General features: G+C 44.1%; 1 protein-coding gene across 1 annotated transcript in view; it reads right to left on the minus strand.

Moving 5' to 3' along the window:
• Positions 1-13,357, minus strand: part of ADAMTS20 (ADAM metallopeptidase with thrombospondin type 1 motif 20) — a 216,025-nt gene extending 202,668 nt beyond the window's left edge. The window contains exons 1-2 of the mRNA XM_058307840.2: positions 13,259-13,357; positions 12,362-12,711 (exon numbers count right to left, since the gene is read on the minus strand). Coding sequence (XP_058163823.1) covers positions 12,362-12,711; positions 13,259-13,349 — 441 coding nt within the window. The 5' untranslated portion in view covers positions 13,350-13,357. The remainder of the gene's footprint in view (positions 1-12,361; positions 12,712-13,258) is intronic.
• Between the last annotated feature and the right edge of the window lie 4,916 nt (positions 13,358-18,273).

The raw sequence follows: 18,273 nt of genomic DNA on the forward strand, positions 1-18,273 counted from the left end.
TAGAGAAAGATATGCCATACATTTGCCAAACCATCTGTCATATTGCAGCAAATATTTTCCTAGTTGACCTTTTAATTTGTTTACAATTATTTTGACATATTGTAGTCTTTATTATTTAGGCACAACTATCAATTCTTTTCATGTGCTTTATCTCTCTCTGCATTTTTTCCTAGCCAAAGATTATAATACATAGTAATTTTCTCCTATTTCTTGAACGCAGCTGAAATTTTATTTGGTTTATTAGTAAGGTAAGAATCCAACAGTTTGTCTTTTCCGATAATAGATTCTTGGCATTCACAGATTTAACATAAGTGCCTTAATTTAGGCTTTGACAACTGTTACAGGAAACTGACGGAGCAATTATCAAAACTTAATCTACAATAAATAATTAAGAAACTTAACCTACCATCAGAAGCCAACTACATTTTTTATAATCATATTGCCTAAAAACCCATAAGCCTTGACTGAAAAACCCTTTGATGGCTTTATCTGTAAAACAACCTATAAACCTAGTCTAGCATTCCTGAAACTGTCGTAGACAGTATCTTCTCCAAGATCCAATTTAGATGCGGCCACGGAGGAGGATCCCAGAGAAGGATGAGAAAGATGAATCAAGGAAGGTCCGATCAAGCAACTTCCCTCCTGGCAGGGTACTGGATCGCTACACTTCCTCCCCAGGAGGAGTCCAAAATCCCTATAAATCGGTGACTATGAGGTGTCTCCCCTTCTTCTTGCTGTAGGAAATGTTTAGTGTGGTTAAGGTCAGGGGTAAAGGCATGCTGATAACTGTACATTGGGCTGGGAGAGGGACAGATGACTTGTCTTTTTAATTCATAAGAGCCACATCCGGACTTAGGAAGAAGACTGTGCATTACCCAGAGAGCCTGGACTTGAGCCAGGGGCATGCCTAGATGGCACTTGGGGCTGTTCCCTTAGAGACAAGATGAATATGTTTGACATGTAGGAAAAAAAGAACAAAGGGATACTTGTTGATAAAAGGGCAGCCAGTGACAAAAGCTGTCGGTGATCAGCAATATCTATGTTCCCCTCTTCTCCCCGGGCATATTACTGCCCCTCATTTCCCAGCCTTTTTTCTATCTGGGTAGAGCCATGCAATCAGGTATTGTTAAACAAGAAAGGGGTGTTGTGTATGTGTCACCTTGGGAAGTTAAGAACAGGTATGCTTTCTCTATGCCTTTGCTATGGTTATAAATCATTTTGCTCATGAATATAATTTTTAATGAATATATATCAATGCTGTTCCAATAGGAAGGTCATTATGTATCTCTTCTACTCAACAGCAGCTGGCATATAATATATGATTGGTAAGTACCTGTTGAAAAAAATGAATTATCTGTTTCTTTCTCCTAATATTAGTATGAATTAGTACAGTATAATTAAATACATTTTATAGATAGCAGTAGTTCCAATCAGAAAAAAACAGGAATAAAGCCACAAGTAACAAGGGTGAAACTTAAGTTCTTATGAATTAAGTAACTATATCAAACACAATTAATTTAGCTGTCACCTGGAAAAGATTTAATCAATGTAATTTTTAAAGTATTGCTAAAAAATTTCCTGCATTGAATTACTAATGTAAAGAAGGTTAGCCTAAATAATTGGCACATATTAATAAAAATTAACTGCATTATCTCATTCATTCATATCTGTAATGAGCATTTCTATATTCCAGGTGCTACCTTAAGTGCTAAAATGAATAGGAATACAATCCTTACACTCACAATCTGTAAATGAAATATAAAAACATGAACAAATAACGTCAATATATTATGACAGTACATACATATACAAAGTCCCGGGATCCAACAAAGGAAGTGTTAGAGAAGACACAGATACCTCTTTTGTTCTACCTCTGTCTTCTCTAACACTTCCCTTGTTCTACCCACCTACCCCCACCTCCTTCTCTGGGAAGACACTAACATAAGCTAGTGGCCATTCTCCAGCCTTCAGCTCTCCCCACCTCCTTCTCTACTGTGTGCTGGTCCACAACCCAGGGAAATGTTAAGTCTAATGAAAAAGCCTGCCAAAACTTAAACCAGCACACTGCGACCAAGCAGCCCCAGATGCTAACGAAGGTAGGAATGCCCAGTGGTAGAGCCCCTCTCCCAGAGGTAGGTAAATACCACACTCAAGTAGTATAGAAGTGTGCTGTGTGAAGCTATATCCATCGACCATACCCAGGGCAATTTTTAGCCACCCAGGGAGACCAGATGTGATAGTACTTCTTCCTCTGCTCCTCTGGACTCCTTGTGCTTGAAAGTAACAAAGAGGTTATTTGCTTTTCTGGACTCTTTATACTGTGCAAGGAGCAAAGAGGACACTGGCTGAAAGTTTCTGTTGTGTCCATGAGCCTGTGTTCCCATGACATACTGTTGCAGCAACTGGCTTCACAGAAAGCCTGGGGCAGATCAGAGAAGAGGGACGGCTCAAAATGGATATTGAAGGATGGGTAGAAGTTTGAGGGAAAGGATATCACAAACAGAGAAGAGCAAATACAAATTCATACAATTATGAAGATTAAAGTAAACTTAAGATAGAATCAAACAAATGTTTCTGGAAAAATTAGCTCTTTCTCACCAGCTCTTCCTCTATCACTGCCTTTCTCAGTTAATGGTCCCAAAAGTCATTAGAATCATTTTGGTCTCCTTCTGGTCCAGTCCCAAATTCTAATGGGTCTAGGGCAGGGTTTCTCAACCAAGGTACTATTGACATTTTGTAGCATTGTGGGACATTTAGCAGCATGCCTGGCCACCACACACACCACGGGGCGGTGGCACACCCCTCCCCCCTACTGTTCAAACCGAAATGTCTCCAGACATTGCCAAATGTTTCATGGGGACACAACTGCCACTAGTGGAGAACCACAGGTCTTCTGCAGGGCCCCTTCCAATCCTCTCTCCTCCAACCCCACTGTGTCTACCCTACTTCAGGCAGGCCCCCTTCAGTGCTACACTGTATAGCAGATGACAAGGCTGGCTCTGCCAGGGACTCACGCCTCCAGTGCACCCTGCACGGTGTGGGGTAAGGCCAGAGTTCTTCCAACACAACCCCTAACCCACTGTCTATGGTTCAAGCCCTCAGTCCTTAGCAGTAACTCTCTGATTCCAGCCATACCTTTCACCCTTATCTCTCAATGTGGATCCCAGATCCACATGAAGCTCTTGCACTTTCCTATCTGCAAGTTTACGCATCCCTCAAAGTTCATTTGGGAACCCTTGCCCAGCACAGGTCTAACAACTTCCTTAATGTCTTCCTCAAAGTTCACACTACATATTGTACAAGCCTCTTGACAGCACTTAGACTGCATCTTTATTAAATGTCTGCATTCTTGGGGAACTCAAGTGATTGAGCACCTGCTTCCCATGTACAAGGTCCTGGGTTCAACCCCTGGTACCGCCTAATAAAAAAAGGAGTCTGTGTTCCTGCTGTCACTATGTGGTGTTCTGCCATGCTGAGTGTAACTGACCTAGGACCCCAGCTGCTGTGCTTTGTGCCAGGCCATACTTCCCAAGGCTTCTTCCAGGTAGTAACTGAACAGTGCAGGGAAAACGAGGTAGAATCATTCTTGGAAGGCATGGGACTCTTCTCCCAGCCAAAAGTTGCTCAAGGAGAGCTTTGCTGAAGTGTTCTTAGACTGCCCAGCAGCCTAGGATGCTTCCAAACTTCTCTTCCCCTATCCTTCACCTATTTCAGACTTACATTGCTACCACAGCTCTCTCCTGATTTTCTCTTACACAGGCCCTTCCCTGCACACTTAATCTCATCTTGGCATGTGCGTCTCAGAAGACCTGGACTAATACAACTAAAATGCTAAAAGTAGAGGCATAGGAAATTCTCAATAATGTTGTTTCACTGAGGACTTGAGTGAGTACACCCATAACCAAAAGAGGTCCTTTTTGATTTTTCAACAAGAAAAATTTGACTATAGGATAGTATGTATAATGATCTGAGGCTACACTAGGTTGGGCTAATGGGAAGTTTAGAAAACAATATAACTAAAATTTTGTCAGAATAGTCAAAAGCCAACAAAGGTACCATTGATATTTTCTATACTTTTATTTCCCATTTGAACAAGAAATTGCTAGAGCAACCTAATTATCAGACAACAGAGAGCATTAGTGTCTGACATGAGGCAAAATGGTTTGTATGAGACACTATAAAAATGTACACACAGTCACTGAAAACTATTCCATGAGAATACTGCATAAGCCAGATGCAAATGTCTGGTTTTATGATATCTGGAAACTTTCCTTCAACCAAAAGACTGCATTGCTTCAAATCACACCAAGAAATAGTGAGAATAACCATTAGGTGGTCAGGTTAGTGGCTGACCTTTGGTTAAGGGAATCTTTCCTGTAATATAAGAGGGTTGCCAGAGGCACAAAGGACAGTTGGGAAAAACCTCTGTAAGATTTATGCATACCATCCTGAAGAACATACACCAATAGTATTCCAACTTTATTGGTCTCTATTTTGACAAGAGTATGTACCAACATTAAGAGAAGAAAGATGGTATGACCATCAAAGAGAAGCTTAGAAGTGTATTGGAATATGAACCCCCAATACCTATAAATTCTCTAACTGGAATAAATAACAAAGAATGTTAGATTATTTATAGGTAACTCTGTCACTCAGCTCCATTTTCATATCTACTATAGATTTTGGAAATGTATGAATAAACCTCTTCTGAGAAATGTTTGAATAATGGCATAAGAAATTACATAAAATATGGGAAAGAAAATTTACAGAAAGAAAAATTAGAAAAGCAAAAGTTATATACATGGTAAACAAAGAAAAGTTCTGGCAGACTCCTAGTTCCCTTCTGCTTTTGGGGCCCAAAACACTTCAGAGGAAAACTGAACAACACTAGTCATGGTACAATGATTGAGGGAAACAGAAAAACATGTAAATAACAAGACTTCTAAAAGTGGAAAAAAGTAAACATTAAGAAATTAGAAGAAAACATTGGTTCCATTTGGCTCACATGATCTGGGTCAATGCCAGCACTAGCAACTAAATGAAAGCAAATATACTGGGGTGTCAATTTTTAAAAATGGCTGTACAGGGATAATATTTTGAAAATGTTAATCTTATGTGTTTTTTCACCCCTCTCCTCTAAAAATTGCTTTCCCCAGCAGCTACCAGGGAAGGGAGGGTGGATGCTACCTGAAGTGGAAAGATGGAGGGGAATGGATCAACTAAGCGAAATGTGAAAGTAGAACTCAGTGAATTCTGGGAAGCAAGGGAGGGGGGCAAGGGAAACAGACGGTAAGAGATGTGTTCTAATTTCTCTACTGGGGATTAAAATCCTAGAGAGAGACGGCATGTTGAAATGTTTAAGGCGACTGCCAAGAGAGGAGCTTCAGCATGCTGTTCTGTGGGACTCTAGGAAAGTACTGTCTGAAAGGACTCCCCAACCACCACACAATGAAATTAGAGGTATGGCAGGGTTTGGCAAAGGGAGGAGCTGAGTCCCCATGACTCCAAACGCCAGGAAGGGTTTGGAGTCAGATAGCATAACCAAGCCATCTTACCAGGGAGGACTGCTGCAGCAGGAGCAGAGTGACCCTGGATTAGAAGATTGTACAATGCACCTGCCAGACGAAAAATCACACAGGAGCAGTAGCCAGAACCCAGGCAGAGGGGCATGCAGCACCAGTGAGCGCCTGGGGCTGGGGGGGAGTCAGTAAGCAGAACCACTGAGCCCTGACTGAACAAAGAAGACCACAGGTTCTCAGGCCCAAAACTCAACCACAAGTGCCAAGAAGGTTCAGGAAGACCTGGGCACAAAGGATATCACTAGAGACTAGAGATGCTGGAGGAGAGGACAATTTCCTCACTCTCCTCCCAAACAATACAAAGACCTCATACACTGTAAGACCATGTAAGTGGGTCGATTTCCTTCAATGGTCAATATGTGCTTGAATCCAGCAACGTAGAGGACAATACACAGTAGCAGAAAGAAGGGGGAAATCATATGGTCATTTCAATATAGTGAGGAAAGCATCGAATAAAACAAAAGATCTACTTGTGATTAAAAGCAAAACAAAAACAATACAGAAAAACAACTAGAAATAGAAAGGAACTTCTCTAGTAAGAATGTCTACAAAAAACCTTAAGCAAATATCACCCTTAGTGTTTAATGTACTGACAGATGTCAAAGTCAGATCATCACTGTCAAGTACACAAGGTCATAAAGATAAGACAAAAAGGAGGTAAGAACATGGTCAGATGATTAGCATTGTTCAATTCCTGGATCTATATCAAGTTTGATTTGCAAACAACCCAGCCAGTCCAGGCTTGGAGTATCACAATTTTATTTAGATTTAAAGACTAAAGATTCATCTGAGACTGAAGAAAGGAACCTAGTATAATGACAAACAAGTTCTAAAGCCTGCCAGAGTTTTTGCTTTTTTAAAGAAACAATCCATCTAAATAAAGTTAATGTTAGAGCTGGAGTAGAAATAAAACATACTTCTGTATGTTTTAGAGCTAATAGCAAAGAAGAGAAAAATGTTTAAATGTCACTAACCTCATTGGTAATTTAGATTTATAATTATTATTTACTACTTTTTAAAAAATTAGATCCTGGTACTTCTAGTTACTTGCCATACTACTGGAAAAATTTCCATCTTGATAATGACTCATGTCTCCACCTCAACCTTACAAAAATGTAATCAGACTAAGCCAGAAAATACTGAGTTATGTAAGTATGGAAGTAAAATATTAAGGGTTAAAACAACTTAATAAACTGTTAATATGAACACATCTCTTGAAAGCAAAGTGTATACATAAATCAGATTACTAATGCGTGATCAGTGTTAGACAATTCTATACATGATACAGTGACAGAAAAAGATACATTCCTATTATGACTCAAAAACATCAACTTTTTCCAAATTCAAAAGGGGATGCTGTCAACAAAAGAATGGATAAGCAAACTGTGGTATATACATACAACGGAATATTACTACTTATCTGTAAGGAGGAATGAAGTATTAACACACGGGACCACACATAAATCTTGAAGACCTTATGTTGAGTGAAGTAAGCCAGTCACTGAAGAACAAATATTACATGACCTCACTGATGTGAGCAGACTCACACAGAGCTAGTCTGGAAAATAGGTTATCAGGAGATAGAAAGAGAGTAGAGCATGATGAGCCGATGCTCATCATCATTTACCTGTATGGGTAAAAGCTATGATGAGGTGGAAGGGGGGTGGCTGGGCAGCAGATGGGGGTGACAGTGGTCCAGGGATGTCAGAGGGGCTGATGGTGCTGGCATGTGAGGGTGAGTAGGGGTTGGACTGGACTATCCATGGAACTGGGGGAAGGGCTGGAGGAACAGATGAACTCTGGGAATTTATAGAGTGCTTAAAACTACAATGGTGGGAATGTCCTCTTGGCAAATATGGCAGGGGAAGGTTACTGGCGCAAGGTGTCAGGGGTGGGGGGATATGCAGTATAGGGCACACCTAGGACATGCTTCTATGGAATATGAAAGTGTTCACCTTATCAGTGAGTTATCTCAGTGGGTGGAGACCCACATAATAAACAAGAAAATACTAAGCTACCATCCTGAAGAGTCCTGCTATGTTCTCAATAAGAGGGGCAAGATTCCATCAAGAACGTAGGCAGTGCCTAATAAAAGACAGACCAATATGTCAAGCCCTCAATGTTATTGTAAGTAACTATGAATTTTATTCTTCAAATATTGAAACTTGGTGGTTACCACGGGTTCCGAGGAGAGAGGGAGAGAATAGGTGGAACATAGGGCATTTTTAGGGCAATGAAATTGTTCTGCATGATCTTGCAATGATGGACACAGGCCATGATACATTTTGTTGAAACCTATAAGTGTACAGTGTAAAATGTAAACCATAATGTAAACCATTGACCATGGTTAGTAGCAATGCTTCAATATTGGTTCCTCAGTTGTAACAAATGTACCATACTCGTGTAAAATGTTATTAATAGGGGGAAATGTGAGAGGGAGAGGGGTGAGGTATATGGGAATCCCCTATGTTTTCTGAAGCCTAAAGCTTCTTTGAAAATAAAGTGAAAAAAAATAAAACAATGGGGAAACGTACAGAAGAAATTGTTACTGTACATGAAAGATATCAGCTTACAGTGATGAAAGATACAATGCAAAAATATTATTTATTATTATTTTTTTTACTTATATATTTTTTGTCTTTGTTTTGGGGGAGGTTTCTGAATTTCAAAAGGGTTCCAACTATGGCAGGGGAGGATCACTGGTGTGGGGAATCAGTGTGAGGGAATGTATGGAGAGGGGTACACCTGAGGCATGCCTCTATGTTTATGTGAATATGTTTATGTGGTCATGGGCAGGTGTCTCAGTGGGTGGACACTCAAACAATAACCAATGGAATATTGAATTCCCTTCCTGGGGAGTCCTGCTACATTCTCTAATAGAGTGGTAAGAATCTCTACAGTACATGGGCAATGCCCAGCAAAGGAGGACAGACCAATTCACCAGGCCCTTGATATTGATGTTTATACTTATGAATTTCATCCTTATGAAATTGAAACTTAGCTAGTATTATATATGGCCTAAGAGTTACCTCCTGAAAGCCTCCTTGTTGCTCAAATGTGGCCTCTCTCTAAGCCAAGCTAAATTTACTTCCCCCACCCCCACTCTGGCATAGGACATGACTCCCAAGGATAAGCCTCCCTGGCACCATGGGATTATTACTAAGCACCAACTAGCAATGCATTTGGAAAAAGACCTTGAACAAAAGGAGGAAATATTAAATAAAAATGAGTGTTTAAGGCTGAGTAATTGCAAAGTGAGTTGGGAGGTCATTCCAGAGGTTACACTTATGAACATCTCAGGAGGCCACGGTAAACAGTGCCTCAAGCAGGGGTGCTCCTGAGGGCTCTAGAGATATCTAGAAACTATAGATAGGACAGAAAATCCTAGGAATTTGGCACCCTGACAGTGGACCTTCCCTTGGGATATTTTATAACCTATTGTCCCAATGTATCAGAGTTTGACACATTAACATATCTAAGCCCCTTTTAGTAGAATCTATAATTAGCACTATACCCATTAAATATATATCCCAGAGACTTAAATCTTCAGTCTGTTCATTTGCCAGTTGAAGCAGTTTGATACTGTTTATGAATACCAAAAATAGATATTGGATTATATTTATAAACTGGTCTATTCCTCTGGGCATGATTAAATTATGATTAGGGCTTTGATTGGGCCATGTCAGTAGGATGTTGAGTCCCCACCCACTAGAAAAACCACACCCAAGAGAAGAGAGGTTGGAGTTTTGAGCTGGAGCCTCAGGAAGTAATCACACAGGAGAAGAACACAGAGAACTAGAGATGGCTCTGCAGACATAGCAGAGGCCCCAGGAAGAGAGATGAGCCTAAGAGCCTACAGCTGCAGCTAAGCCCAGAAGAAATGAGCCCTGGGGAAAGAGACCAGCCTGATACCAGCCTATAGTTGAGATCGGAAGGAACTGAGACCATGGAGCCTTAGGTTTTGTGGTGAGGGAGAAGGAATAAAGGTTTAATATGGGGCATTTCAGGGACATTGGAATTGTTCTGCATGATATTGCAATGATGGATACAGGATATTACACGTTTTGTCATAACCTATAAAATTGTGTGGTATAAGGTGTGAACCATAATGTAAAATATAGGCTATGGTTAGTGGCAATGCTTCAGTATGTGTTCATCAATTGTAACAAATGTACCACACTAATGAAAGATACTGTTAATAGGGGAAAACGTGGGAGGGGAAGAGGGTGGAATATATGGGAATCTTCTATATTTTTGAGTAACATTTATGTAATTTAAAGCTTCTTTAAAAATAAAAAAGGAGATATTGAATAATAATTTGAACAATATCAACTTTATGAATCAACATGAGCAGAATCATGACTCTAAATAATGCTTCCCATCTGGAATGTTTTTCTGTGCCATAAAACACTAAATCAAGAAAACACTTGACCATGACAAATTTGTGGTAGTAAAACTAGGATCTGCCAGACAAAACATTTTTTTACATCGTAGAAAAGAGAAATTTTTCTTTCCTTTGATGTATAGGTACTGTGCAAATACTAGAGAGTGTGTTCCTGCCATTGTGATGTTGCAGGCATTTTATTTCATCCACGAGAGAAAGGAAGGAAATTGTTGAAGGCATTCCAGGTAAACACTATTCAAGATAACAGCAAGACAAAGAGCAAAGAGACTTTTCAATTTATTTAGTAATGATCAATGCTCAACACCCACCAAGAAGACAGAAATCAATGACCCTGACAGGAAGTATTCCATTTGACTTGGAGAAATCATTATCAGTTTTTCATTTAATCAAAGAATAAACAGGGATGGTGTTCTGAAAATATCTTTGAACACCTTTCTAAAGGTATCATTTTTTAAACTGGCCTAACAATAGCTAGAGTACTTAGGAAGAAAGCTGGAAACCTGAAACCAAACTTACAGTCCTGGTGTTTTATTCTGTACATACCTATCAGGACGAGTTACTGATAAAGTGAGCTAATATCCGTTTTAAAACAAGTGTTTTTAAACAGGGGTTCCATGAACTTGGATGGGATAAAGTTACATCTTTATTTTAAATATCTAACTGATATTTAGCACTTCCTACAGTAATACTACATATATTATACAATATACTACAGATATTGTGACTTTGGTACAATAAAACAATATTTTCATATAACATCAGAATTGGTGTAACTAGCTGGATTTTTTATACTAATCATCACTACAAAAGTATGATAGTAAATAGACTTGCCAAGAGATCTCGTTATTGAATGCACTAATAAAGAAGTAGAAATTATTTTATAACAAATTGAGTTTTATATTTTCATTATTTTTTTTAGTGTAATTGGATTCCTTTGACAAATACCAGGTACTTTACGTTTGCACATTTGAAAGTATTATACTGGGCGGTGGACTTGGCCCAGTGATTAGGGCGCCCACCTACCACATGGGAGGTTGGCGGTTCAAACCCTGGGCCTCCTTCACCCATGTGGAGCTGGCCCATGCGCAGTGCTGATGCGCTCAAGGAGTGCCCTGCCACACAGGGGTGTCCCCCGCATAGGAGCCTCTCCCCATAAGGAGAGCAGCCCAGCGCGAAAGAGAGTGCAGCCTGCCCAGGAATGGTGCCGCACACACAGAGAGCTGACACAGCAAAATGATGCAACAAAAAGAAACACAGATTCCTGTGCCGCTGACAACAGAAGCAGACAAAGAAGATGCAGCAAATAGACACAGAGAACAGACAACCACCATGGGGGGGAGAGGGGAGAGAAATAAATAAATCTTTAAAAAAAAAAAAAAAGTATTATACTGAAGAAGATGCCCTGGGTTTCACCAGACTGAGGAAGAAGTTCACGGCAGAAAATGGTTAGGAAACCATTTAGATGGAAAGAAACAAATGAAATATACAATGCTCAATATTTTATTTCATTTCCTCTCTCCTCTGTGAACTTCTCACGAAATCTTCTCTTATCTAGTCATTCTAATTATCATTTCTCGTTTCCTGGCATTCAGGTCTCTAAAGACAGATGCTCCATTTTGAAGGGCACCACATTTATTTACTTAACCAGGCAGGTTCAAGTTCTTCTCTATTCTGTAACTGGCCATGCCCATACTATTCCCATGCTAGCAATAATTTCTCTTTTCTTTTGTTTATCCAACCTTTCCAGTAGAAGGGCCATTTCACTTCATTTATGTTCATTTTTTTTCCATCACTCCAAATTGAAGGGGCAAATTTAAATAAATTCATTTGCAGAACTGAGAGGCTTCTGCTTCAATGGGTGATTAGGAATGGGTCTGTCTATACTGTGTATTTTTAAATAAATATATCACACCCGCACCAATGCTTCTCCACAAGAATGATGTTTGGTTTTTTTTTGAATTTCAGTTCAAGCTCACGAACTCCTAGTTAAGAACCCCTGGTCTAAGGGAATAAGCCTGCCCTCCTGTGGGAAACCACGGTTCAATGGTAGAAAAGGCCCTGAAAAGCCACTCCCTGGAAATGTCTAGCATTGGTCACTTCCAAGAAAGATTTTCTCTCCACTTTGCACGGAGAGGGGGGGCGTCCATTTTACGCAGCAGGCAGTGGCATGCGGATCCTGGCATTTGAGTCTTCCCCACCACTTTCCCTACCCAGAAAGGAGCGGCCTCAATTTGGGTTCACCTGGCTGTCAGTTCCTCAGGTGGCCCGCCCTGAATTCCTGGGTCACCAACCAGCAGAGGAAAACGGCTGCCCCACGCCCTGCACGCGGCCCCTGCCTCCCTCCCAAGACAGTGCCCAGACACCCGCGCGCACTCACCAGGCCCCCGCACAGGCTGAACACGGCGGTGTGATCCTGGCGCGCGTTGACCCGACCGCGGTAGAAGCAGTGGCCCAGGTCTGCGGGGGCCGCGCTGTGCTCCCCCGCTCCCCCCAGGTGCACCACCGTGTAGCCAGCCGCCAGGAAGGCCGCGTCGGCGCTCAGGTTCAGGTGGAACAGCTGCCCGTAGGCGCGGATGCGGTAGAGGGTCCTCGGCGGCGGGGGCTCCGGCGCCTCCGGGCTGCGCCTCCTGCGGCTGAAGTGGCGGCTCTGCGGGAACACTTCTCCGAACTCGTTGACCCGAGCAGGGGTCACCACTTCGTAGGAGGCCAGTGTCCTCACCAGGGCTTCTGCAAGCACAGCGATGCGCCCTGTTCGCCCCCACGCGTTCCCAACTCCCCAGCCTCCAAGTCTCCAACCAAAGACCCCAGGTCCCAGTACCCCGGGGAGGGGGGGAGCACGACAAATGCACACACCGACTGGCACGCGCACACACGCCGACACACGTGCGCACACTCGGCGCGCCGCTCTCCCGCACCCCGACTTGCTCCACCCTGCTCCAGCAAACGCTGCCACTCCGGGCCCTGGGCAGCCCCCCTCCTCCCCCAGCCCCTGGGCTTCCCTGCCGCCGCCGACTCGCGTCCTCGGGGTGCAGGCGCCACCCTGTCCCACGCGTCCTCGCCGCGTGGCCCAAGGAGTGAAACCCGCCCCCGGCGCGCACGAGCCCTCCACACCCAGCGCTGCGACGACTTCTCGGGATGCTTCGGCCCCGACTGATCCCGGGGTCCGAATGCCCCACCCCCCCCCGCCCCGCAGCGCCAGGGGTCCCCCCAGCGGGCTGAGTCGCGCGCCCCCTCCGGCCAGCGCGCCGGCCCCGGCATCCCGCGGGGACCGTACCTTGCCTGGGGTGGAAGGGAACTTCCCGAGACCCGGTGATGAGGAGCGAGAGCGGGCAGAGCAGCCCCGTCAGCCACTCGGCCACCCGCATGGCTCCGCTCCGGGCGTCCCGAGCAGGGAGGCCACCCCGCGCCGCCCCCGCGCGCCGCCGCCTCTCCTCTCTCGCCCGCGGCTCCCGGCGCCTCAGCAGCCCGCGGAGCGGCAACCCCGGCCCCGCGCCGGCCCGGCTCGCCGCGCTGCCAGCCCCCGCTCCCTGAGCCGCTGCTTCATCGCCCCACAGCGCCGCAGCCCCCCGCTCGCTCTCGGCAGCCTCGCTCCCCTTCCCGCGCCCGCTCCGCCCTCGGGAACCGTCTTCTGAGGAGCAGCTCGCGGCGAGGAAGCGACTCGACCTAGCGCGCGCCGGCCCGGGGCGGCCACCCGGGCGGGCCAACGCGGGGAGAGCCCGCCCCCACGGCCCGGGCCCCGCCAATCAGCAGCGGGCGCGGCCCGGCTCGCCCCGCCCCCGTGACGCTCCCCCGGGGCCGAGGTAGCCACCCGGGCGGGCCAGCTCGGGGAGAGCCCGCCCCCACGGCCCGAGCCCCGCCAATCAGCAGCGGGCGCGACCCGGCTCGCCCCGCCCCCGCGCCGCTCCCCCGGGGTCGGCGAAGCCACCCTGGCGGGCCAGCTAGGGGAGAGCCCGCCCCCACGGCCCGGGCCCCACCAATCGGCAGCGGGCGCGGCCCGGCTCGCCCCGCCCCTGCGCCTCTCCCCCTGCGGCCCGCGGTGGAGTGCGGTCCCCGCGGACCCAGGGGCGAGCAGCGCCCAGGGCAGCCCTGAGGCCCGCCTGGCCCGTTCGCGTGGTGTCCAGCGCTGATGCAAACCGCGATGCCATTTCTAGAAAAGTGATAGGTGCGGAAGGATGTTAGTTCTTAGAATGAGGGACAAGCATCAAATGGAAGGTTTCTGTTATTTATGGTTCGAGGTAGTTTTAGGCTTCTCACACAAGGTAAAATAAACCATAACAGGAAGTTCCTGCGGCAGAGGAAGATTTACCGTGGTGGTAAATCTCCTTTTTGCCAGGGCCCGGGCCTTGCTGGGCCTTGAAGAGCGTTCTAGGTGGGAGACGCTAAGCTACAATCTGCCAGCCCTTTTGGATGACCATTTCTGGCAGTTGCCTAAAGAAAAGGGACGAGAAGCAATTGACGTGATCTCCCAAACTCCAGTAACTTACGTGATTTAGTTTTCCTTCTAAATATTCGGTTGTGGTGTGGAGCTGGCCATGCGCAGTGCTGATGCGCGCAAGGAGTGCCTTGCCACCCAAGGGTGTCCCCCGCATGGGGGAGCCCCATGCGCAAAGGAGTGCGCCCATAAGGAGAGCCGCCCAGCGTGAAAAGAAAGAGCAGCCTGCCGAGGAATGGCGCCGCCCACACTTCCGGTGACGCTGACGACAACAGAAGCGGACAAAGAAACAAGACGCAGCAAATAGACACCAAGAACAGACAACCAGGGGAGGGGGGGGAAATTAAATAAATAAATAAATCTTTTAAAAATAAATAAATAAAAATAAATATTCGGTTGTGCACTTCATTTTTTACAAAGGTGTCACAAAGTTATGTAACTGTCAAAACCCACAAAACTTGGGTGTCCTCCCGCCTGTGGGCCGTTTTTATGACTTTCTGCTGGTAGTTACATCACATTCATTATGTCCTTCTCTAATATCCCAAACCCCCGTAAACCCCTATATCCGCAATCCTCCTCTTCGCCCATCCCTGTAGCTCTGAATCCAGTGGGGTCGCTTGGTGTCCCTTAAATTGGATAAACCTCAGTGGCAGCAGAAAGCCATCTTTTCAGTGCTGTTTTCTCATTTTCCGAATCCACCTGTGGGATTTGTCTGGTCTCCATAATTACTTCTCTGTTTGGCCATATGAAAACAAAGGGTGAGAGAGGGGTCAGATAGTCTTGAAATCCAACCAAGGGAGAGAAAGAATATGAGAGAAGAGTAAAAGAATAGATGGGTAAATCTTCGTGAAGACAAAGGAACACATTTTCAACTGAGCTCCTCACTGCTCTTCCTCCTCTTAAGCTCTCAACAATGGAAATTCTATTCCCTTTGAATTGACCTCTGATGGCATACTTCACTTTTATATCACACACTTGGTTCATTTGTTGTTCACCACAAATGTGCAGCAATCTTGTTCAAAGAAGAAGAGTTAAATCTTATATCTCCCAAGTAAATTACACAGCATGGTGATGGTAATTAGTTCACAATCCCTCCCTTTCTTTTATACCTCTTCCTCACAAGTGTCATCTCATTCATCAGGGAATTATCGACTTCTGGGGTCTTTTTTTTTTTTTTTTAAGTTAAGCATGCTATCACTCTAAACACAAACACAAGCAGACTTTACTCACACTTGTCTATTTGTGGTTAGCTTCAGTACATTATAATTTAGAGGCATTTTAATTACATTTAAAGTCTGAATGTTTCTTAACATAATGCTTCTTTCATCCAAATAACAGAAAAATAGAACTATGCTTATTTAGTTAGCTATCTGACTGCTAACTGCAGGAAAAATATATATTCCATTACCATCACTGATGTTTCTTAGTCAAAGCTGTATTTACAATGGAGAATTTGATTTTCAGTCTGCTCTAATGTTTTTTCAGAAATTGTGTATTAAAAGAATGAGGTTGCTGTTTTTTTCTTTTTTTAAAGAAATGAGATGGTATGTGGGACTTGTAGTCCACATCATTAAAATCTTTACAATGTTCAGTAAGGAGCATTATTTATCTCACTTTACAGAAGATAAATGTTACATTTTCATATGACCTCTAACCAACTAAGCTGGGTGTAGCAGTTTGATATTGTTTATGAATTCCAAAATTAGATATTGAATTACGTTTGTAAACTGGTCTTTTCCTCTGGGCACACTAGATTATATTGGATTCAGAGGTTTCACTTTTATGTGATTAAATTGATTGAGCCACATCAAGTAGGAAACTACAGGGCAGAGAAGAGGAGTAGTTGGAGTTTTGATCCTGGAGCCTGGGAAGTATACACATCAAAAAGCGGATACCTGAGGAAGGAGAGAAGGCTCAATTGGACACAGCAGAGGCTCTGGGAAGAGAGACCAGCTGTTTGCCTGATACTCTATGGCTGGCCTCGTGAAGAGAGCAGAGGAGCCAAGCCGAGACAAAAACGAGCCCCAGGAAGAGAGGAACCCAGGGAACCTGAACCCTGGCAGACGTCGGCAGCCATCTTGCTCCAGCACGTGGCAACAGACTTTGGTGAGGGAAGTAACGTAAGCTTTATGACCTGGTAACTGTGGGCTTCTACCTCAAATAAATACCCTTTATAAAAGACAATAGATTTCTGGTATTTTGCATCAGCACCCCTTTGACTGGCTAACACACTGGGTTTCTACCAATCCTTCCTGACTACAAATGCTTTTTTATTATACCAGGCAACAAATGATATGACTTGCACCTTTTTTCTCTCCCTTTCTACTTCCCTACTAATGAAAATATCATAAGAAAGCTAATCTATGCCATTTAAATTACACTGTTTGCTCTGACATACCAGGCACTTGTACAAGGGACTTAGTAATGCTACTCATTTAATTTGCACATTACCTTCATGGGGTTCAAAAAACTTGGGTAATTCATCCAGGATGACATGGTAAGTTAGACTGAAATCTCTTTGGTTTCAAACTCTGTATTTTTTAAAAAATCAAATTTTTCATAATAGCTCAAATCTGATGCACAGTTTAAACAGCAACAACTAAAAAAAAAGTCATAGTGTGTCAAATATAATTCTTATTTGATTTGTAGTTCTTTTTTTTTAAGATCTTTTTTCCTCTCCCCTTCCCGTCCCCCCTGTTGTCTGCTCTCTGTGTCCATTCTCTGTGTATTCTGTGTCCCCTTGCATTCTTGTCAGTGGCACCAGGAATCTATGTCTCTTTTTTTTTTTTTTTTTTGCATCATCTTGCTGCATCATCTCTCCATTGAGTGTGGCGCCACTCCTGGGCAGGCTGCACTTTTTTTCGAGAGGTGACTCTCCTTGTAGGCGCATTCCTTGCATGTGGGGCACCCCTACGCGGGGGACACCCCTGCATGGCACTGCACTCCTTGTGCGCATCAGCACTGCACGTGGGCCAGCTCCACACAGGTCAGGAGGCCTGGGGATGGAACCCTGGGCCTCCCATATGATAGGCAGGTGCTCTATCAGTTGAGCCAAATCTGCTTCCCTGATTTGTAATTCAATCTTCATTACTATATACGAGATGGGCACAGTATAGAGGGAAAAAATTAGTCTTGCAAAGCAGGAATATGCTCACCATAAGCAGGGATTAGCTAAAACTTGCTTTAGAATTCGAATTCTCCTGTTACTAGCTATGTGCAATTGACAATTTATCTAAACTCCATAAACATCCTTTTCTTTAATTGTAAAATAGAGGTATTAATAGCAATTACAAGCAAGTGTTTATGATGATTAAAAGAGATAAAACAAGTAACATACTTGACATAATGCTGACAAATACATGCTCAATGCATATTCCCTCTGGTCATGATTTTTATCACATTTACGATAGGGGGACTGAATGCTCTTCTAGGAAGGAACAACTATTTGAAGACAGACTGCTTTTAGAATATTAGTGTATAGGAGGCAGGATGACAAACCTTCATGGTTTACCCAGGACTCAGAGGGTTCCTGAGACTCAGAAGGTAAACTAAAACTGGGGAAGGCCTAGGCAAACCAGGATAAGTTGGTCACCCAAGTTAAGGGTTTCTCAGCCTAGACACTGTTGACTTTTTGGGCCCTGTGCCTTGCAGCATATTTAATTCTCTTGGCCTTTGTCCATTAGATACTGGTAGTCGCCCACCCTTATTGTGACAACCAAAAAAGATTCCAGATGTTGCCAGATGTCCACTGGGGGCATAATTGCTCCCAGTTGAAAGCCGGTGTCCCAATAGAGGGAGAGAATTGGGCAATTGTAAATGCACAGCCATGGGTTTGGGCGGCAGGTCCACAGAAATGG

This window comes from Dasypus novemcinctus, chromosome 12 (assembly GCF_030445035.2).
Source record: "Dasypus novemcinctus isolate mDasNov1 chromosome 12, mDasNov1.1.hap2, whole genome shotgun sequence".
NCBI classification, from domain to species: domain Eukaryota; kingdom Metazoa; phylum Chordata; class Mammalia; order Cingulata; family Dasypodidae; genus Dasypus; species Dasypus novemcinctus.